Genomic DNA, 27,865 nt, shown 5'->3' with positions numbered 1-27,865 from the left:
GCCATATCCATTGATGCCATGACTGGTCAGGAAACGGTTAACTTCCGCCTTAAATGTTTGTCCGAACTTGGCCTCCACCCCATTCTGTGGCAGAGAATTCCACAGATTTACTACTCTCTGGCTAAAATAAAAATCCGCCTTACTTCTGTTCTACAGTGTCGTCCCTCATCTTTGAGGCTGTGCCCTTTTGTTCCGGACACCCCCACCATAGGAAACATCCTCTCCATATTACCATACATTCGGTAGGTTGCAATGAAATCAACCAACGCCAGCTCCCTCCCCCGCCCCCCGCCACACATACACATTCTTCCAATTTTCCATGAGTACAGGTCCAAAGCTGCCAAATGCTCTTCGTATCTAATCCCCTTTATCCTCGTGAATCCCCTCTAAACTCTCTCCAATTACACCACATGCTTTCGGAGATATTGGGCAAAAAAAACATTGACAATTTTCCAACTGCGGTCTGACTAGTTTCATAAAGATTCAGCATTACCTCCTTGCTCTTTTATTCTACTCCGGTGAAATAAATGACATTTGCCTTCTTTACCACAGACTCAATGTGGCAGTCTTGCACGAGTACTCCGAAATCTATTTGCACCTCTCATGTTTGAACCTTCACTCCATTTAGATTATAGTCCGCAGTATTGTTCCTTTTACGAAAATGCATTATCAATCATTTCCCAGTACTGTACTGTTTTGCCCATTCTCCGAATTTGTCTAAGTCCTGCTGCATAGCATTGCTTCCTCAACACTACCTACTTGTCCAGCTTAATTTGTGTCGACGTCATTTCGCAGCTGGACAAAATATAAGCTAATGTATTCTGAAGATTTACATTCTCCGCAAGACGTGGAACAGTGGTGAGATATCAGAAAAGAATCATAGATGATGCCTGAAATAGTGAAATGTTGTTGTAAGGAGCAGTTGGATAGGTTCGGATTACGAAGTTGAGGATGATTTTGTGTCAGTTAATTTACGTATGAGAGGCACATGTAATGCAGACAGACAGTGCAATTTTACTACGGCAGGGGAGTCCAGAACTTGAGAGGAACTGTTTGAAATGATGGTGTTGAGTTTTAAAAGAAGAGTGTGTATTTAAGTAATAGGGTGTAGTTTATTTGGAATGAGCTGCCCGGAAGGTTGTGGAGGCAGATACAGCCAACACTTAAAATGTATTTGAACTAGCGATTACATAGGAAAGTGTCGTGTGATGCGGGCCCAAGCCTGCTAATAGGGATTTCGTTTCTATATTCTTGCTGTCCCGAATACAATCTCCGATTCAATGGTCCATTAACCGTAGCTTTTTTGTTTTGTTGGAGTTGGTGATTTCTCATTAAAATCCTGTGCTTACTCCACAGTTGTTTCGAAACAGTAACAGAGTATGATTGATCTTGGGACACGACGATGGCCAGTAACGTGTAATACAGTTATCAATCGCTATATGGTGCTCTTTTCGTCTCCAGCTTTCTCGCCTTTTCCTTTATCTTTATTCCTGCATACTCGGTCCCATGAGTCTTCTGCACTCTTCTTGCGTTTTTCTGAGAAGCGGCGAGATTCACGCATGCATACATCAATTTATCCTCAGTTCCTTGTATGATCTGTGGAAACAATAATTAGAGGTAAAGAGCTGCTGATCCAGTACTTTGAAAAACTGATTTGTGCGGTGAACTCTCTCTTTTATCTTACCAGTGCATTAGTGAGTTCGGCTTCAGATCTGACTTCCTTGTTTTTATTATCCCTTCTAAAGTCTAGATCTGCATAAGAAGGACTGCCGATATCCTGAATTTCGGAAGCCTGAGAAAAACAATTTTTTTTTATATTTCAATTAACTCTGCAATAACCAACACACTGTGGATCAGAAAACAAGATTAATCGTACCTTCAGTGCATTGTATTCCTGTGAAACGCATGATTACTTGACGGAAATTGGAAGATATAAATGTATACAGAAAAAAAAAACAGTCCGTCTGATTTTCCCAAACAGTTGGTGAGCTCGTGTATTCGCCTATATATACAGTGGCATGCAAATGTTTGGGCATCCCTGTTCAAAATTTCTGTTACTGTGAATACGCGAGTAAAAGATGACCTGATTTCGAAAAGACGTAAAGTTAAAGATGACGCATTTCTTTAATATTTTAAGCATGCTTACTTTTTTATTTCCATCTTTTACAGATTGAAAATACCAAAAAAAACAAAGGAAAAGGGCCCGAAGCAAAAGTTTGGGCACCCTGCCTGTCAGTACTTAGTAACAACCACTTTGGCAGGTATCTAGTTCTGTGAGATTCTTGGGCCGTCTTGCATGCACTGCTCTTTTGAATTTCAATGATGTTTATGTCAGGGGACTGTGAGGGCCATGACGATATCCTCAGTTGCGCCTCTTGAGGCAGTCCATTGAGGACTTTCAAGTGTATTCAGGATCATTATCCTGTTGTAGAAGTCATCCTCTTTCCATCTTCAGCTTTTTTACAGACTGTGTGATGTTTGCTTCCGGAATTTGCTGGTATGTAATTGAATTCATTCCTCCCTCTACCGGTGTAATGGTCTCCGTGCCGCTGGCTGCAACACAAGCTCAAATCATGATCAATCCACCCCGTGCTTAACAGTGGGAGAGATGTTTCTTTCAGGAAATTTCTCACCTTTTTTTTTTACTCTAAATATACCTTTGCTTATTGCGGCCAAAAAGTCCTATCTTAACTTCATCAGTCCACAGGACTTGTATTCAAAATGCATCAGGCTAGTTTAGATGTTACTTTGCAAACGTCTGATGCTGACTTTTATGGTGAGGACGCAGGAAACGTTTTCTTCTGATAACTCCTCCATGAAGGTTATATTTGTGCAGATATCGCTGCACAGTAGAACAGTGTACCACCACTAGAGTCTGCTAAATCTTCCTGAACGTCTTTTGAAGTCAAACGTGAGTGTTGATTTGCCTTTCTAACAAACCTACGAGCAGTTCTCTTGGAAAGTTTTCTTGGTCTTCCAGACCTTAATTTGACCTCCACTGTACCTGTTAACTGTCATTTCCTAATTACATTACAGGCTGAGGAAACAGCTACCCGAAAACGCTTCGCTATCTTCTTATAGCCTTCCCTTCTCCAGCTTTCTGGGCGTCATTTAATTTAATTTTCAGAGTGCTAGGTCGCTGCTTATAGGAGCCCATGGATGCTTTTGTTGGCACAGGGATTGAGTAGTCAGGGCATTTATGAAGCTTTGAAATTTGCATCACCTTGCGTTTGCTAACGATGATTGCGACAAGCCATAGCCCTAACAGCGAGTGCACCCCGGCCAAAATTTCTGTTATGTGAATAGCAGAGCGAGTAATAGATTACCTGGTTACCATAAGGGAATAAAATTAAAGATGACACACTTCTTTAATATTTTAAGCAAGATTACATAGAACATATAGCATAGAATAGTACAGACCCTTCGGCCCACAATGTTGTGCCGATCCTCAAACCCTGCCTCCAATATAACCCCCCAACTTAAATTCCTCCATATAACTGTCTAGTACGTTCTTAAACTTCACTAGTGTATCTGCCCCCACTACTGACTCAGGGAGTGCATTCCATACACCAACCACTCGCTGAATAAAAAACCTTCCTCTAATACCCCCCTTGAACTTCCCACCCCTTACCTTAAAGCCATGTCCTCATGTATTGAGCAGTGGTGCCCTGGAGAAGAGGAGCTGGCTATCCACTCTATCTATTCCTCTTATTACCTTGTACAGCTCTATCATGTCTCCTCTCATCCTCCTTCTCTGCAAAGAGTAAAGTCCTAGCTCCCTCAATCTCTGATCATAATGCATACTCTCTAAACCAGGCAGCATCCTGGTAATTCTCCTCTGCACCCTTTCCAATGTTTCCACATCCTTCCTATAGTGAGGCGACCAGAACTGGACACAGTACTCCAAGTGTGGCCTAACCAGAGTTTTATAGAGCTGCATCATTACATCGCGACTCTTAAACTCTATCCCTCGACTTATGAAAGCTAACACCCCATAAACTTTCTTCACTACCCTATCCACAAGTGATGCAACCTGCAGGAATTTGTGGACATGTGCCAAAGATGTCTCTGCTCCCCCACACTACCAAGCATCCTGCCATTCACTTTGTACGCTGCCTTGGAGTTTATCTTTCCAAAGTGTACCACCTCACACTTCTACGGAGTGAATTCCATCTGCCACTTCTCAGCCCACTTCTGCATCATATCAATGTCTGTCTGCAATCTTCGACAATCCTCTACACTATGTACAACACCACCAACCTTTGTGTCGTCTGCAAAATTGCCAACCCACCCTTTTAACCCCACATCCAGTTCGTTAATAAAAATCACGAAAGGTACAGATCACAGAACAGATGCTTGTGGGACACCACTAGTCACAATCCTCCAATCTGAATGTACTCCCTCCACCACGACCCTCTACCCTATGCAGGCAAGCAAATTCTGAATCCACCTGGCCAAACTTCCCTGGATCCCATTCCTTCTGACTTTCTGAAGGTACCGTGTGGTACTTTTTTCAAATGCCTTACTAAAATTCATATAGATCACATCCACTGCACTTCCTTCATCTATATGCCTGGTCACCTCCTCAAAGAACATTATCAGGCTTGCTAGACACGATCTGCCCTTCACAAAGCCATGCTGACTGTCCCTGATCAGACCATGATTCTCTAAATGCCCATAGATCCTATCTCGAAGAATCTTTTCCAACAGATTTCCCACAGCAGACGCAAGGCTCACTGGTCTATAATTACCCGGACTATCCCTACTACCTTTTTTGAACAAGGAGGCAATATTCGCCACCCTCCAGACCTCCGGTACCATCCCCGTGGACAACGAGGACATAAAGATCCTAGCCAGAGGCTCAGTAATCTCCTCCCTTGCCTAGCGGAGCAGCCTGGGGGAATATTCCGTCAGACCCCGGGGACTTATCCGTCCTAATGTATTTTAACAGTTCCAACACATCCTCTCCCTTAATATCAGCATGCTCAAGAACATCAACCTCACTCATATTGTCCTCTCCATCATCAAATTCCCTCTCATTGGTGAGTACCGAAGAAAAGTATTCATTGAGGACCTTGCTCACTTCCACACCCTCCAGGCACATCTTCGCACTTTTATCTCTAATCGGTCCTACCTTCACTCCTGTCGTGCTTTTGTTCTTCACATAATTGAAGAATGTCTTGGGGTTTTCCTTTACCGTACTCGCCAAGGCCTTCTCATGCCCCCTTCTTGCTCTTCTCAGCCCCTTCCTAAGCTCCTTTCTTGAATCCCTATATTCCCCAATAGACCCATCTGATCCTTGCTTCCTAAACCTCATGTATGCTGCCTTCTTCCACCTGACTAGATATTCCACCGCACTTGTGACCCATGGTTACTTCATCCTACCATTCTTTATCTTCCTCACCGGGACATGCTTATCCCTCACGTCTTCCAAGAGATCTCTAAACATCGACCACATGTCCATGGTATATTTCCCTTCAAAAACATCTTCACAATTCACACCAGCAGGTTCTGGCCTTCTAGCCTCATAATTTGCCCTTCCCCAATTAAAAAAAAAACTGTCCTCTCTGATTCAATCCTTTTGTATGATAATGCTAACGGCCAGGGAGTGGTGGTCACTGTCCCCCAAGTGCTCACCCACTGAGAGTTCTGTGACCTGATCCTGTTCATTACCTTGTAATAGATCTAGTATGGCATTTCCCCTAGTCGGCGTGTCCACATACTGTGACAGGAATCCGTCCTGGACACATTTACCAAACTCTGTCCCATATAAACCCTTGAACCTAATCAGGTGCCAATCAATATTATGGAAGTTAAAGTCACCCATGACAACAACACTGTTATATTTGCACCTTTCCAAAATCCGTCACCCAATCTGCTCCTCTGTGTCTCTGCTGCTACCAGGGGGCCTGTAGAATACCCCCAATAGAGTAACTGCTTCCTTCCTGTTCCTGTCTTCCACCCATACTGACTCAAAAGAAGATCCTGCTTCATTACCCACACTTTCTGTAGCTGTAATAGTATTACATTTTTATTTCCATCTTTTACAGTTTCCAAATAACAAAAGGGCCTGAAACAAAAGATTGGCCACCCTGCTTGGTCAGTACTTAGTAACACCCCCTTCGGCAAGTATCACAGCTTGTAAACGCTTTTTGCAGACAGCTAAAAGTCTTTCCATTCTTGTTTGGGGGATTTCCGCCCATTCTTCTGTGCAAAAGGCTTCTAGCTCTGTATGATTCTTGGGCCGTCTTGCATCCACTGCTCTTTTGCGGGCTATCCACAGTTACATACCCCGTAACGTGCTTAAAAGAACCAGCAAAATGGAAGACACCTGGAGTGTGGTTTTGCTGTTAACTAACACTATTGTATTAGTAGCTATGTAATAGAGTAACATAAAGCCAGAAAATCAAACAGGTTAGCAGAGTTTATTCATATATAGGTGTTTAAATACAAAACCCAAACTTCTTCAAACTTAGATGGTAATTGATACAGTCTTACGATAGTGTGGTAAGGATATTCAGTTCTGTCCACGGGATTGAAGAGAGAGAGAGAGAGAGAGAGAGAGAGAGAGACATAGACAGAGACAGAGAGAGACAGAGAGAGACAGAGAGAGACAGAGAGACTCGTAATCCAAGTAGACAGGCGTCGTCGATCCTCTTCGATGTCCTCCCAAACTTCCAAGTTGGCCAAACGTGACCAACTTCAGAGCGCCGTCTTCAAGTGATAATCTACCAAACCAGGCAAGTGTTAGACACACTGGTAGACTTCACAGGGTCGCTCTTTCATGCACTAATAATCACAGATCGATTCTTTTTAATCGATCCTTAGTCCCTGTATCATTGTCCTGTTGTAGAAGCCATTCTCTTTTTATCTTCAGCTTCTTTACAGACGGTGTGATGTTTGCTTCCTGAAATTGCTGGTATTAATTGAATTCATTCTTCCCTCTACAAGTGAAATGTTCCCTGTGTCACTGGCTGCAACACAAGCCCAAAACATGATTAGTCCAACCCCGCGCTTAACAGTTGGAGAGGGGTACTGTTCATCCAATTCTACATCCTTTGTTCTCCAAAACCTTTCCGGCATCCTCACCACAAACGTCAGCGTCACACATTTGAAAAGTAACATCTAAACAAGCCTGATGCATTTTGAAAATAAGTTCTGTCGACTGATGAAGTTAAAATAGAACTTTATGGCCACAATAAGCAAAGGTATGCTTGGGAAAAACGTGTGGAGAATTTCATGAAAAGAACACCTCTCCCAACTGTTAAGCACGGGGGTGGATCGATCATGCTTTGAGCTTGTGTTGCAGCCGGGGGCACGGGAAGGATTTCACTAGTAGAGGGAAGAACGAATTCAATTAAATACCAGCAAATAATGGAAGCAAACATCACCCCGTCTGCAAAAAAGCAGAAGAGGAAAAGAGGATGGTTTCTACAACAGGATAATGATCTTAAACACACATTAAAATCCAGAACGGACTACCTCAAGAGGCGCAAGCTGAAAGTTTTGCCATGGTCCTTACAGTCCCCCGACCTTAACATCATCGAAAATTTATGGATAGACCTCAAAGGAGCAGTGTGTTCAAGATTGCCCAAGAATCTCACAGAACTACAAGCCTTTTGCATGGAGAATTGGCGAAAATCACCCCAACAATGGAAGGACACTTAGCTGGCTACAAAAAGCGATTACGAGCTGTGATACTTACCAAAGAGGGTGTTTCTATGTACTGACCATGCAGGGTGCCCAAACTTTTATTTCGGGACCTTTTCTTTTTTTGTTATTTTGAAACTGCAAACGATGGAAATGAAAAAGTAATCCTGTTTAAATTTTAAATAAATGTGTCATCTTTAACTCGCTTAGTTATGCACAGTAACAGAAATTTTGACCGGGGTGCCAAAACTTTTGCATGGCACTGTATATCTGTACAGACTTGCTAGTGTCTTTGATAACATGCCGAATCTCTTCAAACTCCAAATCAAATATAGTTTCTGCCATGCCTTCCTTGTAATTGCATCGATATGATGATGGCATAAATATATAATATATATAAGGACCATAAGACCATAAGATAAAGGAGCAGAATTCGTCCATTCGGCCCATCGAGTCTGCTCGGCCATTTTATCATGAGTTGATCCATTCTCCAATTTAGTCCCATTCTCCCGCCTTCTCACCATAACCTTTGATGACCTGACTGCTCAGATACATATCAATCTTTGCCTTAAATACTCCCAATGACTTGGCCTCCACTGCCGCCTGTGGCAACAAATTCCATAGATTCACCACCCTCTGGCTAAAATAAAAATCTTCGCATCTCTGTTCTGAATGGGCGCCCTTCAATCCTCAAGTCATGACGTCTCGTTCCAGACTCCCCCATCATGGGAAACAACTTTGCCACATCCACTCTGTCCATGCCTTTCAACATTCCGAATGTTTCTATGAGGTCCCCCTCATTCTTCTAAACTCCAAGGAATACAGTCCGAGAGCGGGAAAACGTACCACACATGTTAACCTTCTCATTCCCGGACTCATTCTAGTGAATCTTCTCTGTACCCTCTACAACATCAGCACATCCTTTCTTAAAAAAAAAAGAGGCCAAAAGTGCCCACAGTACTCCAAGTGAGGTCTTACCAGCGCCTTATAGAGCCTCAGCATCACATCCCTGCGAGTGTACTCTATTCCTCTAGAAATAAATGCCAACATTGCATTCGCCCTCTTCACCACCGAGTCAACCTGGAGTTTAACCTTAAGGGTATCCTGCACGAGGACTCCCCTGTCCTGTTGCATCTCAGTAGTTTGAATTCTCTTCCCATTTAAATAATAGTCTGTCCATTTATTTCTTCTGCCAATGTGCATAACCATACACTTTGCAAGTGTACGTGTGTGTGTGCGTATATACTAACGAAATAAATAGAAGGGTGTCTAGTGCTGAATTCTGACAGATTATGATGTCGACACGTTCTAAAGATGACGCCCATGTCGTGGGGTCTGACGACGTCGACACCATAATCTCTCAAATATTAGCACCATCTACCATCCTAAACATTACTTTGTTAGTACGAATGCCCAAATAGAAAATTATGGGCCTCAAGTAAAATGATTCACGCAGGTTCAGTCCGATAAGGTAAAAATATCAAATGCACCAGGAACTTCAACAGCTCCTGAATAAGATCATAAGACCATAAGACACAGAGTAGAATTAAGCCATCTGGCCCATCGAGTCTGCTCTGCTTTATTTTCTCCTCCTCAACTCTAGTTCCCGGCCTTGTCCCCGTAACCTTTGATGCCATGCTCAATCAAGAATCAATCCATCTCTGCCTTAAATACAACCAATGACCTGGCCTCCACAGCTATAAGTGGCAACAAATTGCACAAAATCGCGACCTTTTGTCTCCTTTCATTTTTTCACTCTAAAATTGTAGAAAACAACAATAATACTCTAAATTTAAAATGTTGAAAATAATGTTTCATATTTAACTTTATGACTTTTGGAGATCAGTTCATCTTGTACTCACTTAACTATTCACAGTAACAGAAATTTTGGCCGGGGTGTCCAAACAATTGCATGCCACTGCAGTAGCTACCGACCTAACCTTTATTTTGTTAGTATTAATGTCCAATTAGAAAATGACTGGACTCAAGTAAAATGATTCACGCACATTCAGTCTGATTAGTTAAAATATCAAATGTAGTGACTTGGATAACTTAACGAGTTCCTGAATAAGACCAGAAGACCATAAGACATAGGAGCAGAATTAAGCCATATGGCCCATCGAGTTTGCTCTGCCATTCAACCATGCCTAATCATTTACTTTCTTCTCCTGAACTCCAGTTCCCGGCCTTCTTCCCGTAACTTTTGATGCCATGTTCAATCAAGAGCCTGTCCATCTCTGCCTTAAATACACCTAATGAATTGGCCTACACAGCGATATGCGGGGAAAAAAAAATCACAACTTTTGGCTAAAGAACATTCTCCGCCTCTCGGTCTGGAAGGGCGCCCGTCTATCCTGAGGCTTTGCTGTCTTGTCCGAGACTCTCCGACCACGGGAAACATCATTTCCACATCTACTTTGTCTAGGCCTTTCAACATTCGAAAGGTTTCAGTAAGATCCCCCTCAGCCTTTTGAATTCCAGCAAGTACAGATGCAGAGTCATCAAACTTCCCTCGTGTGATACAGCTTTCATTCCTGGAATTGTCCTTGTGAAACTCCTCTGAATAAATATATCACTGAAGATGCTGCACTACATAAGCCAGAGATACAAAACAAAAATGAACCATGCGATCCTAGAACATAAGGTGTTACACGCAAAGTGACAGCCATTCTGTTGCTCTAATTATGTGTTACTGATATTAGGTGTATGTACAAAATATGTAAACCCCTGTATATGTCATAATAATATTAATCTTACCTGATTTTCCAGGTAGCGACTTAAGTTCTCATCATTTTCCGCTGCTAATAGAGGAAATAAAAAAGTGACCAATTTCATCCTCAGCATGTGAACAGGCGCACCGAATGTTATTGAATATTCCGGGAGCAACCAGATCCGTTCGAAATAGGCCAGTGATCTGATGCCATTCTTGTCATTTTATCAAACCACCCAATGATGATGTTACTGGTAATAAAAAAATGACCTATTGTATTGCCTAGAATTACTCAAACTCTGTGGCTGGCATATGTTGTCCTGCGGCAACAAACGTTCTAAATTTGTAACATTTCTTGCAGAGTTAACAATACCGTTTTTAGTTGTTGCAAAATTCAGTAACATCGAGTAAAATGCGTTTTAAATCTTGTTCTGCACACAACACTCAGCTGTCAGATAGACTCTCAAGCACATCTACCTAAACGTATTTCTCATCATGGATGTTTTACCCTTCTCACGGCCATTTTAACTCCAATATGCTAGTGAAACTAAATATGGGCCAGGGCATTGTAACGTCTTACCTTCAGTCCTGTCTACTCTGCAGCGCCTCATAAGTAACAACAGCACTAGGATAATGGCTCCGCATGCTGCAAGTGCACCCGTCAGGATTAAGATGAACTTGTCTCTGCTTCCTGAGGTGTGCAATAGAAGTCAAACATTAGCATTTTAAACAGATTAAACAATTGAACGTAAAGAAGGCGATCCATATTTTCTTTCACAGCTTGACCTAATTGCCTTAGTAATAACTTGCAAATTTAAATAAAACGTGGATATACGTAGGACATTAATAAGTAATAATATCAACATTTAATTCCGCTTACTTTCATCAATAATTCTGTACTGTTGAATAAGTTGACAAGGCATGGATTGAAACGAGGGCTGGAAAATACACGCAAGCGATCTCAGGTCAAAGAATAAGATGGCGCAAAACAGAATTTCTAGGTAGTGTTGTGAGTTGTGCCGGCAAAATTTAGCAGATACGAGCTCTGATATAATAGGCAGGCAGGCTAATATAAGGTGTAGCAGCTTGGTGTGCAGAATTAGGGATATCAATATGTTGTTTTAAACCAGATGAACGGAAAAAGTGCTTACTTTTATTGATAATAACATGTCAGGGTAAGTTGCGAAGTTGATAAAAAGGCTTATGCCATTCGTCGGTAGAAATATGGAATTAAAAGAAGTGAAGTCATGCTGCATTTTTATTGAACTATGGTCTTTGATATTGTGATATTGTGTTCAATTGCAGTAAGATTGCGACGCGTTACAGAAGATCCAGGAAAGTATATTTCTGTTAGAGATGAAGTCGAAAGTGCATGCATTCTTCACTTTGCTCCGTGGTGGAGGAGATAACTGAAGACCCCCACACACCGATATGAAACATTTTCTTTCCATACGCAAACATTTTTGTACTACTGATTTATATATGTAACTTATGACTGCACTATAACTTATGGTCTATGACTGCATTGTACAACTGCCAAACAACAACTCATATCAGGTCATATAATTCAGTGATCATATAATTCAGTGAATCTGATTGTGCAAAGGTAAAGTAACATTAAAAAAGGCAAATCTGCATTGTCGATAACAGGGATTTAGAAATACTTGATATGGAAAAGTAAAGGAGTTACGCCATTTTTGTTGCATATTTTATTCCTTGAAGCAGGAAACAGCAGCAGTATAATATGATATCTTACTCTTCTTCGTATAGCCACCGCCTTACATTTCCCTTTCCCCATTTGAATATGTTCCCTTTTTCTCTGTTTGTGAGGGATTGATAAATGCCAGACATAAAACAAGCGGTTGAGAATATAAGCCTCTTACCCAATCGGATTCTATAATACTCGGATATTGGCGCCCTCATAGATTCATGAAACACCTGACAAGTATAAACAGACCAGCTTTCTGTTACATTGAGGGAGCTTGAAACGAGATATAATCCCTCCTCGTTCTGTTTTTGTGTGGTATGTATTCCAGAAGTGATTTCCATTTCATTTTTATACCATATGAGCTCATAGTTCTTCGGGAAAAAAGCAGTAGTCGTGCACGTCAGCGCCACGGAAGGAGAGTTCTCTTCGGTGATTTTCAACGGCACCGGCGGAACTGCAAATGATTTAAAAGAAAAAGAGCTAGCATGCCTAAACGCACCATTATCAGAGAAAATAATCGCTGACAGAAAATTATTCTTCACAACCTGGAATGTTAATTTGAATTTAACTGGAAAACATTAATCTCAAATCAAGCAGGTTACGTATCTTAGCATGAAGTTTTATGTGGCGATGTACATTTTCCTTAGTTTTTTTTTATTTTTTCATTGACTAGAACACTGAAGTTTCAGGTGAAGGTATCACGGAGAAATTACATAAAAGCTTTCTGCGTTACCCCATGACTCCGTGACCACTATTTATTTTTTCTTTATTCCACATGCAAAAAGCTACAATAAGAATGGTTTGTTTTTGTTAGTTTGTTAGTTTGTTTTTGTTAGTTTAATCTAACCCTTAAATTCACATTTTATAAATTATCGGATTTACATTGTAAGAACGTTCTGCACATTCTGTAATGTGTTGTGTTGTAAAGCATTTTGGCTTAGGTCTTCGTAATTCTTCTAATGTTCTATATGCCGTAATTGTTATACGACGAAACAACAGAACCCCAGTACCTATTGCAAAAACAAATGAATTATTTCTGCAAATACTGAATTCAGTTTGAATCCCATTATATCTTTCATCGAATTTTCATACCGATTGAAAATATATACACGTTTAGTCACGTCAATATACTTACAGCGTGTTACATATATATAAAAAAATAATTTGATAGTAGAGCAAACCTCTCTTAGCTAACGCATGCAATTAAATTTATTGTGTATTTTATTGTAATTGTGTTGTTATCAAGCGTTTAGTTGCATTGTATCGGATCCTGCGTAATAATTATTTCATTCTCCTTTATACCTGAGTACAGGAAATTACATGAAGCAATCTTGAACCTTGAATTTTGGACCTTCACTGCAGATACCAGCTCCACATCTCGGATTGGTATTGGTACAGAACCAATCAGGTGGGCGAGATTGAGTCAAAGCAAAGCGGGAAGAGTTGATAACAAAACGCAGGTTAACTATTCTTGGAGAAACTTAAGGGAAGAAGGTTTTGCACGCAAGGTGGTCTAGACTATCTAGTATGGTTAACGGCCAAAATCTTACAATGCAGAAGGACGTGCGAGATTTTGATTAATGACACAGTGATGCAAAATGATGCAGTGAGTAATTCATAATACAATAGATTGTGTTACTATCAAAAAACATTTAAGGAAAAAACGATCAATTTACAATGTAATTCAGCAGCAATAGAGAACCCAAGAAGCTGTTGTGAGAACAAATCTCCTTCTTGTACAGAGTGTAAATCCTACACTAGTTTTAGTGAGAAAAACAGATCAATTTATAAGCAGAAATAAAAATATCACTTTAAAATCAGGAATAAGTGTTGTATCAACTGTTCTGTAACTTGTTTGATGATATGTTATTATTTAGAGAGGATGAAATAAAGATATCTATCTGAATGGACTGGAGGTGGAAATCAGTATATATGGAGAGGATATGGAACTTGTGCGTGTTGCAATGCTTAGCTGAAATTAGTGTGGCACAACATCATTCTGTAAAATCGACAGGCATTGAAATGTCAACTGATCAAATTCCTGTAAGGGCAATAATTAAATCTCTCAGAATTCATCACACATACGATTGGTTATCCAACAATGCTCTAATCGGTGTCGCATTAAGACTCCTAGTTCCAACATGTTTACCCGGAACAAACCTGTTTGCAATACGAAAAATAACGTATAGCGATGTGCTCTATTTTCTACATTAAACTGAACTAAAGCTTAAACAGTAATTGGGAGTTCCATAGGGAGTGTTGACATAAACAGAACCCTGGTACTGTACGTGCCTAATCCCTCAAAGTAGTGACACAGTTGGGAAATATGGCGAAGACGGCAGTTTGACATTCCTCCCTGTGCTGGTCAGGAATTGGGACGTCAGGCTGAAATTGCAAAAGCCGTTGGTGAGAACATACTTGAGGTGTTGTCCGTAGTTCTCTTGGCCTCGCCCCAGTATAGGCGTCATTAATCTGGAATGAATGCCTGCAGCACTGGGTTTGGAGGGTTTCATTTACATGGAGAATCTACGACTCATTGTCTGCAGAGAAAGAGGTCGAAGGGTGATCTGATAGATGCTTATGAAGTTATAAGGACCAAGATAACGTGGATAGTCAAAGTCTTCTTCCCAGATTTGCAGCGTCTGCAACCTGAGGGATGGACTTTAAATAAAAGTGCATAGGTTTAAATTGAACCTAAAAGGTTTTTTTTTTCTACACACATGCTAGTAGGAAGCTGAGGAAGCGGGATAAAATGAGAATGCCAAACCAAAAAAAAAAAAAAAAAAATCAAACATGCGCATGAATAGAAAAAAAAGAAAATGTGTTTAGGGATATTGGGGTGTGTTCTGCATGTCAGATTTGGGTTCAGAAGTGACGGTCTAAGTTGCATAAATCTACGACGCGTGTGAACAAAATTCAAACTATTTTTGTGCATTTTAATAACCCTACAATTTCAGCAGTTAATTGGTTTCCTGCAGTTTCTCCTGTCTGTCAACATGCAAGAAAAAGAACAATATGTTTTCTAACACACTGAAAGATCATGGCCGATTTGCATTTTCACTTTCAAGTTGGAAGGTGAAATGTACCATGACTTTGCTGCCGGGGAGAAATAATTTTGCCAAATCCGCTTGGAGTGGAAACTGATTATAGTTGGCAATGGGAAATGAAACAAAACAGAGATGTAAGAAAACGAGCCAGAATTAACGTAAGTATTATTTCTGGCCCAACCCTCCTCCTTTCGCAGGCATTCTAGGGACCATCCACGGCAGAGTTGCTCTCCATCTAGTTATGAACAAGAAAAAAAATATCCGATTTAAGCAGAAGCACAGGCGTTCGTGTAGCTTGGTCAGATTCAGCAACAACAAGAAAGACGTGATTGTAATTGGTCATTGTCCTCAGCTCCTTAAGACGCGAATCGTTTCAAAGTAAGCTTCCAGTTGTCAGTTGCCTATCACAAGAATACATTACTACATCAATACAGTTAATGATCCAAAGGCAGCGCAGTGAGGTTGCTCTGGTGTAGGTTATTTAGCGACATTTCATGTCATTCCTTCAATAACGCCTTGGAATCTCAGGTGTTGTAATATATAATGTTTGGATTTCATTATTTCCTTAATAAACTGTTTCTTCCGTCATTCATTTTGATGCTCTCTGACAGTATGCGGTTTCCTCACCGGACGGGGTTCAGGTGTAACATTCACAGACAAGAACAGAACTCAGTGACTACCAAATCCTTGCAACCCCTCACCAGTGACGAAACACTCGACCCCTCTCTTTGGTTGTGTCAGAGTAAATTTCCTCTTATTTAACACACAACGTTCTACTCCTGTGTTCTAATTCTCTGAACCCGCTGTAAGTTCTGTGTAGCCTGAGCACAACACACCGTCAGCCACATGCTTGCCTTGTTTGAAACAAAGGGTTGCGGACAACTTTGCTAGAGGCCTGAAAGATTGCGTTCTGACGAGTTCTCAAAATATTTCGTGATATTTCGTCATAACTCCAACCCAAACCTATGTAGAGCAACGGCTTCCAATTCAAGAAAAAAAAAATACCGTTATCCACTCAGTGCAAATCGCAAGCACATCCTTCCTGGGGAATAATTCAGCGATCCTACCCGAATGTCTGGTCTACATCCTGAATCTGTATACCTAGATGTTCTGTGGAAGATATTCATCAGAGGATCTCTATGGCTCCAGAAGTTGACGTAAACTTATCTTTACGGAATAAATAGTATTGCAGCAGGTAAAGGAATAAACAAAAAATGCTTGATGGACGCAGAGGATCGAGAGAGCAAGATTGTAGAAGTCAGCATGTCGGACCTGCTGGAATCGGGTTTAACCAGGGGAATGAAAAAAGAATAAATAACAGGAGGAAAATGATAAGCAGGAATTGCAGGAAACATGAAAGAATAAAGCTAAAATCTGCAATTCTCTTGTGAACAGAACAGAATTTATGAAGCAAATCTGCCAAAGGTATTATACCATTTGCCATTATTTCAAATGAATCTGGTGAAATATTTATTTTAAAATGTCACGGATCATTGTTTGTGTAATGTTTTGGACGCTCTATTTTTTTGCTTTGTCTCTGAGGCTGCAGCAAGTTATAACAAAATGATGAAAATTCCATGACGTTCAGAACGGAATATAAAGAAGGATTTTTTTTTTTTTCCAGACTAACATCGTTGAGCTCCGGAAAAAAAAAACTGGAAAATAATATTGAAACAAAAAGAAAAGTACCGTCCTTTCTGGGGGGGAACATAGTGCTGTAGTAATTTTCAATCTTGCTTGATGCGGTAATGCAGACACAAGGTGAAAAGAGGCACATATTTAAATATAGGTTGCTTCCAATACATTGATGACAATGATGACCAGAAATTACGGTTTAATTGCTGAGCAAAATAAATTATAAATTTCCCAGTGACAGCTTAGAAAGGAATTTCGTCTGTCCACAGTCCATGCCCCGGGCTTTTCAACAAGGACATATCATCCCAAGCAGGGTTACAACCGTTAAATATTTAGGAATTCTGAATTTAACAAGTCTTTCTATTTTTACCTTCTTTGGACCCATCTTTTGATACACGTTGCATTAATTATATGTACAATGCTCAATTGTGTGATTTAATGTGTTCTGCCTTCCATCCTGAGCAAACATACTGCCATTTACTTTACCAATCTCTGCCTCCAAGACAAACTTATATTACATGCTATACTGCATTCACCACTGAAACTCGCAAAATTTCATGAAATGTTTAATATGTTTAAATTAATAATATCATTGTTTTGCTCTTTTGCACTTTCTACTGTATAACTGAGTACTTAAGAACATAAGAAATAGGAGCAGAAGAAGGCCATCTGACCCATCGCGCCTTCTCCATCATTCAATAAGATTATGGATGCTCTGGTCATGGACTCATCTCCATATCAACCTGATTTTTCTCCATAATCGTTAACTTCTGTAATATGCAAAACTCTTATCCAACCTTCTCTTAAATATGTTAACTGAGGTAGCCTCCACTGCTTCATTGGGCATAGAATTGCACAGATTCTGCATTCTAAACTAAGTAATAAACTATGTTGTTTTTATAAAACAGAGAACAATCTAGAAAACCGTCAATACCACTACGGTACTGTAAAACCGTGTGATGGTTCCTAATAGGTATTGACGGACGAATTCATATAGTGTAAGCTGCTGTGTTTTTCAGAATCAGAATCTACGGCAGCTGATATGGTACCTCACAGGACTAGAACCACAATCAGTGGATTATCAGACGGCCTTAAATCACCAGGACAATACCAACACCTTGTCACGATGCTGTTTGCAGTTTATTGACTACAGCGTTTATCACCATCATTCTTACAGTCTGATTGATAAGCTATGGGTCTCTGTACCTCACTCTGAAATTGGATTCTCGACTTGCTGACCTGAAGAAAATAATTTGTATCAATAACTCCTCCTCACTGAGGATCAACACTGGTGCATCTCTGGAATGTGCCCTTGGCCCAATTTTCTACTCTCTCTATATCCATGGCTATGTAGCTAGGAATAGCTAAAATGTCAGCAATACATTTGGTAATGATACAACAATTGTTGGCAGAATCTCAGATGGAAAGGGGAGGACGTACAGCAGACAGCGATATTAACCAGCTGAGTGGAGTTGCAGCAACGACCTTTCACTCAACGTCAGTAAGACAAGAAAGTTGACCGAGGTCTTCAGAAACAGTAGGAAGAGGAGTCATAAACCAATCCTCAAATTTGGAGAGAGTGGGCAATTTCAAGTTCCTTGGTGTCAATATCTCTGGGGAACTAACCTGGTCCTAACATATCGACGTTGCTATAATGGGGGCAAGATAGTGTCTTTATTTCATTGGAAATTTGAGGAGATTTGGTTTGTCACCTAAGAGCCTCGAGAACTTTTAAACATGTACCATGAGAGCATTTTGACAGGTTGCATCACCGCCTGGCATACTGGGGAGCGACTACTGTACTGATCGAAAGAAGCTGCAGTAAGTTATATAACGAGTCAGTTCTATCATGGGTGCTAGCATCCATAGTATCCATGACACCTTCAAGTAGCAGTGTCTCGGGAGGGCTGCGTCCATCATTAGGGACTTCCATTACCCAGGACATTTCCACTTCTCATTCTAATCGTGAGGAAGGAGGTATAAAAGCGTGATGACACATTTTGCGATTCAAAGAAATATTTCTTCCTCTCTGCTATCCGATTTCTCATGGATAATGAACCTATGAACACTACCGCAGTGCATCGGCACTGGACTCCAAGACCGATGGAACTGAGTTCAAACCCAGCCGGGTACCAGCCATGACAGCAGCAGTATCTGCGCGGGACAAATGCCTGGCAATCTAATTCCGTATCTCGCCATGAACACCCTGTATACCCTATGGTCCACGACGTCACGAAGAGTCGAACTCGACTTAAAGACTTAACGACTGAACGACAACTTTAAATTATTTACTGATTTTATCTTTTTCCTATATTGTTACGTTTTATTGTGCTTTATATTGTACTGCTGCCGGTACGTTACCGAATTTCACGACGTATGCCGATGATTTTAATACTGATTCTGAATCTGATTAGAAGTTAATTCTGTTTAGAAGTTCTCCATTCGCGAATTATTTAAATACATATAACAAACATTATTCTTTTTTTCCATTTGCAAAGTGACAGACAGACTCGAGTTTCCAAATAAACTCTTCTCGGGCTTTTCTAAGAATGGCAGAGTATGCAATCGATACATCGGTTACAATTGATATTTGTACCCGGCTGGAAACCCAAGAAGCGGTTATTCGTTGTATATGCTGACCAAGCATTAGAACTTTTTCCAGAATCGATTTGATATTCCGCAGGTAATCGCTGAACTCTTAGCTTACGAAAGACACGTCATTAGCTGCAACTCACAGGTCTACAATCGGATGAAATAATTTCAGTTAACACATGTAACATTCTATTTCAATAATTGCCTATCTACGGACTTAACGTGCTTCATCAGATGTACATCCCATGAATTAAATCTCCAGATAAAAAAGGAGCTTAAAGTTATTTGAAATGAGAAAACAATGTTCTTTCGGGGATTACACTGTTCCACCAACGGTAAAGAGTGGTTATGCAAACCCGAACGGAAGAATACTATTGTGGGTAGAGTGGCAGTCCCTTTTTCGACTTTATCAAGATCTAAAGCGCTCCGCTAAATTTAATAGTTGCATTTGTCTAAGACACACCGAGTGAGATTTACCGTGTACAATAACGCTCGTGCCATTGCCATTGGAAAATTTTCTTGTCCAGTCACTCACACTGCAATAATAGATTCCAGAGTCACCGAAGCTCACCCCGAGGATATGGAATTCGGCAGAACCTTGCTCCGAAGTTATAATCCTCATCCTTCTGTCTGCAGTGGCGTCTATAAATTGTTTTTGTTCCCCTTTCCTCCAATAAACATCCACCAGTGAGTTCTGAGCGAAGATTGGGTAGGTGCAGTAAATTGACACATTTTCACCCTCTGCCTTCGTCACCTGCTCAGGAATCTGGTTCACTGTGAACGAGGCCCTGTCAGCAACTGTCAGAATGAAAACATTCGTTATCAGAGCATAATGATCGGCATTATTGACCAGAAAAAAAATATATAAACTGTCACTGTAAAGAAAATAAGGTCGATTTACTTGTGATTAAAATAAATCAATTGTAAATATCTAAACTGCGATTTACAAATTGAGCAAAACATACCTCATGAAGATATTCCCTGCCCCCACTCCGTTAATGAGTATTAACGAGAGAAGCGTATACATACCAGTGTAGGTAATCTGCAGGACTAAGAAATACTGCAGCAGATCAAATTTTTGCATTTTGAACAGAAGCAATAAAATCGAACAGTGGTAACTGTCTGGCAGCGGCTCAGTCAAATAACACAATGAAAGGAAGCTTTAAGGGTGCCTGATGGAAAAGCTGTTGCAACTGATGACTTTGTTTCAAATTACGTCACAACGGCGAACAAAAAAAACCGTTTAAAGTTGCACGCTGGCTGGACGTATCTGATATTACAATCAGGTCAGAATTTCCATTGGCTTTCTCAGTTGTTATGAAACACATTGAGAAATGGAAATCGAATGCGAGAGTAACTCGGCGGAAAGATACAACGCTGTGGTTTCAGTGTCTATTTGAAAAACCAAAAAAAACATGCAGTCACAGCATTAGAGTAAAAAGGAACAGGCAGAACAATTGAACCTATTACCTCTGCCTTCCTAGGAGTTCGCAGAAGCTTTAGATAAATGTTGTCGCATAAAGGATGAGTGCAAATGATAGAGGAAAAGGAAACTCTATCAAAAACTAAGTGGAGGTAATGAGCCGAAAATGAAGAATCCCAAGCACCTAATTTTGGGCTTTCAAACGCATGACTCTGATATTTTATTCCAAAGATTAACGTTCGGAGCAGAACAGCAAAATAGATAGTGGGGTGGTGGAGAGAGAAAGAAAGAGAGAGAGAGAGAGAGAGAGAGAGAGAGAGAGAGAGAGGGAGGGGGAGAGAGAGGGGGAGAGGGAGGGGGAAAGAGAGATGAAGAAGCATGCAAATTAAGTATTTATTATTTATAATTATCTGTTAGGTGGTGCAGATAGGGGTGTGCTGTGAGGTGTGATGGGGTATAACAACCTTTGGATTCTCCGAAGGGTTCAGTCAGTTTATAGCTTGGACGTTTGTAAAAATAACACACGATTAGATTTCAGTTATCATAGCGAACAATGTGAAGTATTTATTAGGAGTTGCTTCATGCTCAGAATTCGAAAACTTAAAATACAGAGGCATGTTGGTAGGCGATGACCAATGGATTGGGAACTGTGCCTTCGTTGAACCTGAACCCAGGTATCTTTGTGCACACATCCCTAAAACCACAAATAAAGTAAACGACTACATATCTTGGGATTTTGCGGGGGCTTTAGTATGAGAGCAATGTTAAAAAAAAATGCAGGAATTTTCATCGGTCCTTGATCTGTATACTTGAGGTTAAATGAGCGTAGTGAATATTCACCAAACTGTTTTGCCGGGTCGTACGTGTAGACATTGGGGAGGTATGCGAAGATTAAAGATTGCACAAGAGTCATTTAAGTATGGAATCATACAGCATCATGCAGAATCATACAGTATCATTCAGTTCGATTCTCCCACGGCGACCGAGAGGCCTCATTACACTTGCGATTCACCTTCCAGGCCCTAAGATGTTCTCTGCTATCCTCAGCTTCCTGGGACGGCAGGATAATATTCGCCAAGGTCAAATAATAGTTATTGACATATTTAAGCGCAATACCGCACGAAACAGTGATGACTGAAATCTAGACGTTTCTGTAAAGTCTAAATAGTGAAGTAAAATAGTTTGTGTAGCGGAGCTCAATGCACTAAAATCTTGCTAAACTGAGGATACTCCTAGATGCTTATATCAGATACAGCACAATGACTAACTTATCTTTAAAACTCGCAATCGGTACGCTTAAAATAACCACAAATGGCGCGCGATGTAGTCATGTTTATTGTTAAGCAGTAGTCCGACTGCACAGGCACACGTCTGTTACCACAGACTGTCGATATTATGATTCCAGTAGTTGTCCAAGTAAATGCAGGTCGATGTTATGGATGTGTTAACGAGGTGGAGGCGACATTTAAAAAGTGAGGAGGACCGTGCGGAAGTTTCTAGCAGGCTTGCGATATTGGGAGCATTCGCTTTTTTACTGCAGAGTGATGAAAGGTGTGAAGGGACAGAGGGCCCTTACATTATACGTCCATATGCACCTCAGTGTTGCAGTGAAAGTTGGTAGGGTTGTTCGGAAGACGTATAGTGCGTTGCATTGTTCATTTCATTAGTCAGGGGATTGAGTTTAAGAGCTGCGAGATAATACTACAGCTCTTTATAATTCTGGTTAAATCATACTTAAAATATTGTGTTCTATTCTGATCAATTTATAATATGAAGTATGTGGAAACTCTCCAGTAGTTACAGGGGATATTGACCAGAATGCTACCTGAATGGAAGTGCTGGTCTTATGAGGGTAGGTTGAGTAAGCTAGTGCGCTTCCTTTTGGATCGGAGGAGGAGAAATATTAATTTACTGTGCTGTACGATGACTAAAAGCAGAGAGTGGACGGTTAGAGACACTTCTCCAAGACAGAAATGATTACGATAAGAAGACATAAATTCAAATTGTTCGGAGAAAAGTCAGAGGTAAGTATTTTACGTGTAGTGTCGTGTGTCGTTGGAACGCCCTGTCAGGGTGATAGTAGAGCTATTCATTGTACTCTTAGTACATGACTGATAGGAAAATGTTTTAGGGGGCAGGCGTTAGATTGTTCTCAGAGTAGTTAAAAGGTCGTTAGACGTCGTACCTGAAATTACTATATTGTGCTGTAATGGTCTCAGTTCTATCGATGGAATATGGGATAATACACATGTATGGGATGCTCTTCAAATGAACGCAATTAATCCGAGGAAGAATCGGAGGATAGACCAGTCTGTGTGAGAACAGTGTGGGGAATTGAATGGCTTTGTACGCCGGACAAAGCAAAGACGGTCAGCGAAGCGGGCACACAGTTTGCGTCCGGCAAAAAACGCAGCACCGGATGCAGTTAAAAAACAGAAGATTCATCGTGTAAGACTGCTTGATCTGGAAGGATTGCTTAGGTCTTAGATGGTAATTAAGGGAGAGTTCAGGGCAGGTGTTACATGTCTGGTAGCTACATAGCAAAGGTGGGCGTGCGGAGGAGGAGAAGTGCTGAGGGATTCGGCGGAAAACGAATACAAGAAAGCTGTGTTTGTTGGCGAGATACCAATGTGATGTCAGAACTTGTCAATGATGATATATTGAGTCCGTAAGCTGCTGAGATGTTAGCTGAGGACGAAGGGAACTGTCCCCGATCTGTGTGCAGTTGGAAGCAGTTGTAGGAAATACAGTAAACGCTGGTTAGGAGCGAGACACAGTTGTTGTTCTTTTTTCTGATACTGGAGGATATCTCGGATGCCTTCTGGAGTAGAAATAACAATTTGGACAACATGATATCTGGTAGAACTGAGATAAAAGACGGATGTCTTTGTGAGGGACATGGTGGAAGATGTAGTCAACGTAGTTGTGGGAATCAGTATCGTCGTCGATGTCGCTGGATAGTATGTCTCCTGAGGTGGACGCATATGTCGATTGAGATCAAGAAAGGTGACAGAAGTGTTGAAAACGCCTTAAGTAAATTTGAGGGTGGGTAAATTGGGAAGCAAAATTGATAAAATTCAGGAGCTCATCTCGCGTGCAAAAAGAGGCATTAACACAACCATCAATCTAGTGGAAGAATAGTAGAAGTGAGATGTCAATGTAGATTGGAGTCGGGCCTGTTTCATGTCGTCAACAAAGATGCCGCCATAAATTACTTGCGTCTGTGGCTGCAACTTTCGTTTCTAAAAATACAGGCAGCTGATGGAACGTTTGTTCAGAGTAATCACAATCACTGCCAGATGGTGCAAAGTTTTGTTGAAAGGGAAATCTTTGGGTCAGTGTTCCAGAAAGAAACAGCGAGTTCCTCGTCCTTCCCAATGAGAGATAAAAGAATACAGGGACTAAACGTCCATAGTAAAAAAAAAACACGTGTTGGGGAAGGGAATTAAAACACACTGAAGCAAGTTGTTTTGAGTGGTAGTTTGCTGACGATGCCACATATGCCATTTGTGAGTGCTCATGATAATCCCATGGGAGGTTTTTGGGGATTTGGAAACTCTAACTGAGCGTACGAGTAAATGGCAGATGAATATAGTGTGAACAAGCATAAATTCATCCACTTTGTTACACCGAGCAGGACAGAATAAAGTACTATTAAAAACGATAAATTTGGTATTGCTAAGGCTAAATATGGCCTGCACAGGACAACGAAATTCACCAACAAGCAGCAGAAGAAGGAAAAACAGTATTGTCGCCTTCATACGAAGAGTACTTGAAGTAGACGAAATTATATAAGGCCTAGTTAGAAACTGCAATAGAAATTTGATTTCACTTGTTGTTTCCTCCCCAGTGAAAGGATACACTTACCAAGGGGCAGGTGAATAAGGGAGTAAGAAAACATATGCACACATATAAAGAGCTAGTTCCGGTCACACCGGAAAATATTTTTCTCAGAAAAGAAGACACTCAGCGACAACAGTCAAAGCTACCCATGGAAGGTAAGCATGATGCATCTGAGCGCAATATATCTTACCACTTTTAAAGCACCTGGGCTATGACTGCAATGGCCATCTTGAGCGCACGGTTGTTCGTCACATCCATGGAGACGGGCCGGTTGTCTATCCTCTCCGCTGCCGGGAGAGTCCAAATCTAAATCAGACAAAACCATCTCACATAATCTCTGTTCTGTCAGTTAACAACGTGGTACCTATTTCAAATAACCCTCAAGTATTTAAGGCAGTGTACGTAACAATCGAAAGAAACATAGGCTATATATCAGTTACAGACCGAAAGACAGATAGCAATTAGAATTCAGTCCATAGACCATAGAACCATAGAACACTACAACACAGCAAACAGGCCATTCGGCCCTTCTCGACTGTGCCGAAACTTTATCCGCTAGTCGTATTGACCTGCTCACAGTCCATAACCCTCCAGACCACTGCCATCCACGTACCTGGCCAATTTAATCTTAAAACTTAAGAGCGAGCCCACATTTACCATGTCAGATGGCAGCTTGTTCACACTCCCACCACTCTCTGAATGAAAAAGTAGCCCCTAATGTTCCCCCTAAACCTTTCTCCTCTCACCCTAAAGCCATGGCCTCACGTATTTATATCTCCTAATCTAAGTGGAAGGAGCCTTTCCGCATTTACCCTACCTAAACCCCTTATAATTTTTGTAAACCTCAATCAAATCCCCCCCCCCCTCATTCTTCTACGCTCCAAGGAAAATCAGTAGTAACCTCTTCAATCTTTTCCTATAACTCAACTCCTGAAGACCCGGCAACATCCTAATGAATCCTGTCTGCACTCTTTTAATCTTACCGATATCCTTCCTAGAGTTAGGTGACCAGAACTGAACACAGTACTCCAAATTTGGCCTCACCAATGTCTTATACAACCTCACCATAACATCCTACCTCCTATACTCAATACTTTGATTTATGAATGCCAGGATGCCAAAAGCCTTCTTTATAACCCTGTCTACCTGTGACGCCGCCTGTGACGTCTACCTGCGACTTACAGTGAATTATGTACCTGAACTCCCAGATCACTTTGTTCCTCCGCACTCCTCAGTGCCCTACCATTTACTGTGTATGTCCAATCTTGATTTGTCCTTCCAAAACAGAACACTTCACACTTGTCTGCATAAATTCCATCTGCCATTTCCCGGCCCTTTTTTTCCAGTTGATCCAGATCCCTCTGCAAGCTTTGAAAGCCTTCCTCGCTGCCACAACGCCTCCAATCTTAGTGTCGTAAGAAAACCTGCTGATCTAATTTACCACATTATTATATAGGTCATTGATATAGACAACTAACAACAATAGGCCCAGCACTACTTTCTCGGTAACCTCCTCAGTAAACTCTACAAGTTTCGTTAAACAGGATCTACCACCTACGAAACCATGCTGACCATCCTTAATCAGCCCTTGGCTGTCCAAGTACTTGTATATGCGATCTCTCAGAGCATCTTCCAATAATGATGTCAGATTTACCGGCCTGTAATTACCTGGTTTACTTTTGGAGCTTTTTTTTAAAAAAAAAACTATGGAACAACATGAGCTAACCTCCAATCCTCTGGCATCACTCCGGTGGCTAAGGACATTTTAAATATTTGTGCTAGGGCCCCTGCAATTTCTACACTAGTCTCTCTCAAGATCCGAGGAAATATCATGCGAGTCCCGGGGTATTTATCTACCTTTATTCGCTGAAAGGCAGCAATCACCTCCTCCTCTTTAATCTCTATATGTTCTATGACACGACTGCTTGTTTCCCTTCCTTCCATATTCGTTATGCCAGTTTTCTGAGTAAATACTGATGCAAAAAACTGTTTAAGATCCTCCCCATCTCGTAGACTCTACACATAAACGATCACTCTCATTTTCTAGGGGACCAATTTTGTCACTTACTATCCTTTTACTCTTAATATACTTGTAGAAACCCCTCGGCTTTAGCTTCACATTATCTGCCAAAGCAACCTCATGTCTTCTTTTTGCCTTCCTGATTTCCTTCTTTAGTATTTTCTTACATTTTCTATACTCTTCAAGTACCTCTTTTGTTCCTTGTTGCCTATACCTGCTATACAGCTCTCTCTCTTTCTTAATCAGATCGCCAATATCCCTTGAAAATCAAGGTTCTCTATGCCTGTTAACTTTGCCTTTAATCCTAGCAGGAACATGCAATCTCAGCACTCTCAAAATCCCGCTTTTGAAGACCTTCCACTTACTGAACACATCCTTGTCAGAAAACAACTCTTCCAAATCCACTCTACCTAGATCCTTTCTCATTGCACAAAATTTGCCCTTCTCCAATTTAGACCCTCAACTCGAGGATCGGACCTATCCTTATCCATAATTAACTTGAAACCAATAATATTATGTTCACTGGACCCAAAATGTTCGCCTAAACATACGTCTGTCACCTGACCTGTCTGGTTACCTAATAACGGATCAAGTATTGCATCCTATCTCTTGTATGTACCTCTAAATATTGATTTAGAAAAGTTTTCTAACACATTTAACAAACTTCACGCTATCTAACCCTTTCACAGTGTGGATGTCCCTGTCAATATATGGAAATCTGAAATCCCCTAATATTACAACTTTCTGTTTCTTACATCAGTCTGCTATCTCTCTGCAGATTTGCTCCTCCAAATCTCTCTGACTATTGGTCGGTCTATAATACAACCCTATTAGTGTGGTCACACCTTTTCCGTTCCTCAACTCCACCCACATGACCTCTGTAGACAAGCCCTCGGGGCTGTCCTGTCTACGCACAGCTGTGATATTTTCCTTGACTAGTAATGCCAATCCTCACCATTTCATCTCCCCCCGCTCCCGTCACGTCTGAAACAATGGAACCACGGATCATTTAGCTCTTAGTCCTGCCCCTCCAGCAACCAAGTCACACTAATAGCAATAATGTCGTAATCCCAGTTGTCAATCCACGCCCTACGCTCATCTGCCTTATCTGCAAAGCACCTTGCATTAAAACACATGCACCTGATAACTTTTCTATCACGTAGAAACCTTTGATTACTGTCCATACATGCAGTCCTCAAATGACCTTTATCATCCTCCACCTCACTATCTGTTCTAA

General features: G+C 40.9%; 1 protein-coding gene across 2 annotated transcripts; it reads right to left on the bottom strand.

Annotated features, from left to right (window-relative positions):
* Positions 1–401: 401 nt before the first annotated feature.
* On the bottom strand, positions 402–20,479 carry LOC140210222 (tapasin-related protein-like). 2 transcript variants are annotated; one of them, XM_072279096.1, is made up of 7 exons: positions 20,372–20,479; positions 19,820–20,140; positions 12,244–12,522; positions 10,941–11,051; positions 10,408–10,451; positions 1,685–1,792; positions 402–1,596 (listed from the first exon to the last, which is right to left on the bottom strand). In XM_072279096.1, the coding sequence occupies exons 1-7, from the start codon at positions 20,424–20,426 to the stop codon at positions 1,429–1,431; spliced, it is 1,086 nt and encodes a 361-aa protein (XP_072135197.1). In that variant the 5' UTR covers positions 20,427–20,479; the 3' UTR covers positions 402–1,428. The 2 variants fall into 2 exon arrangements, with proteins under 2 accessions (XP_072135197.1, XP_072135198.1); XM_072279097.1 differs by lacking the exon at positions 12,244–12,522.
* Positions 20,480–27,865: the final 7,386 nt, after the last annotated feature.

This window comes from Mobula birostris, chromosome 15 (assembly GCF_030028105.1).
Source record: "Mobula birostris isolate sMobBir1 chromosome 15, sMobBir1.hap1, whole genome shotgun sequence".
Classification (NCBI taxonomy): domain Eukaryota; kingdom Metazoa; phylum Chordata; class Chondrichthyes; order Myliobatiformes; family Myliobatidae; genus Mobula; species Mobula birostris.
The sequence above is the reverse complement of the archived record's forward strand: the minus strand, read 5'-3'. Positions and strand labels throughout refer to the sequence as shown.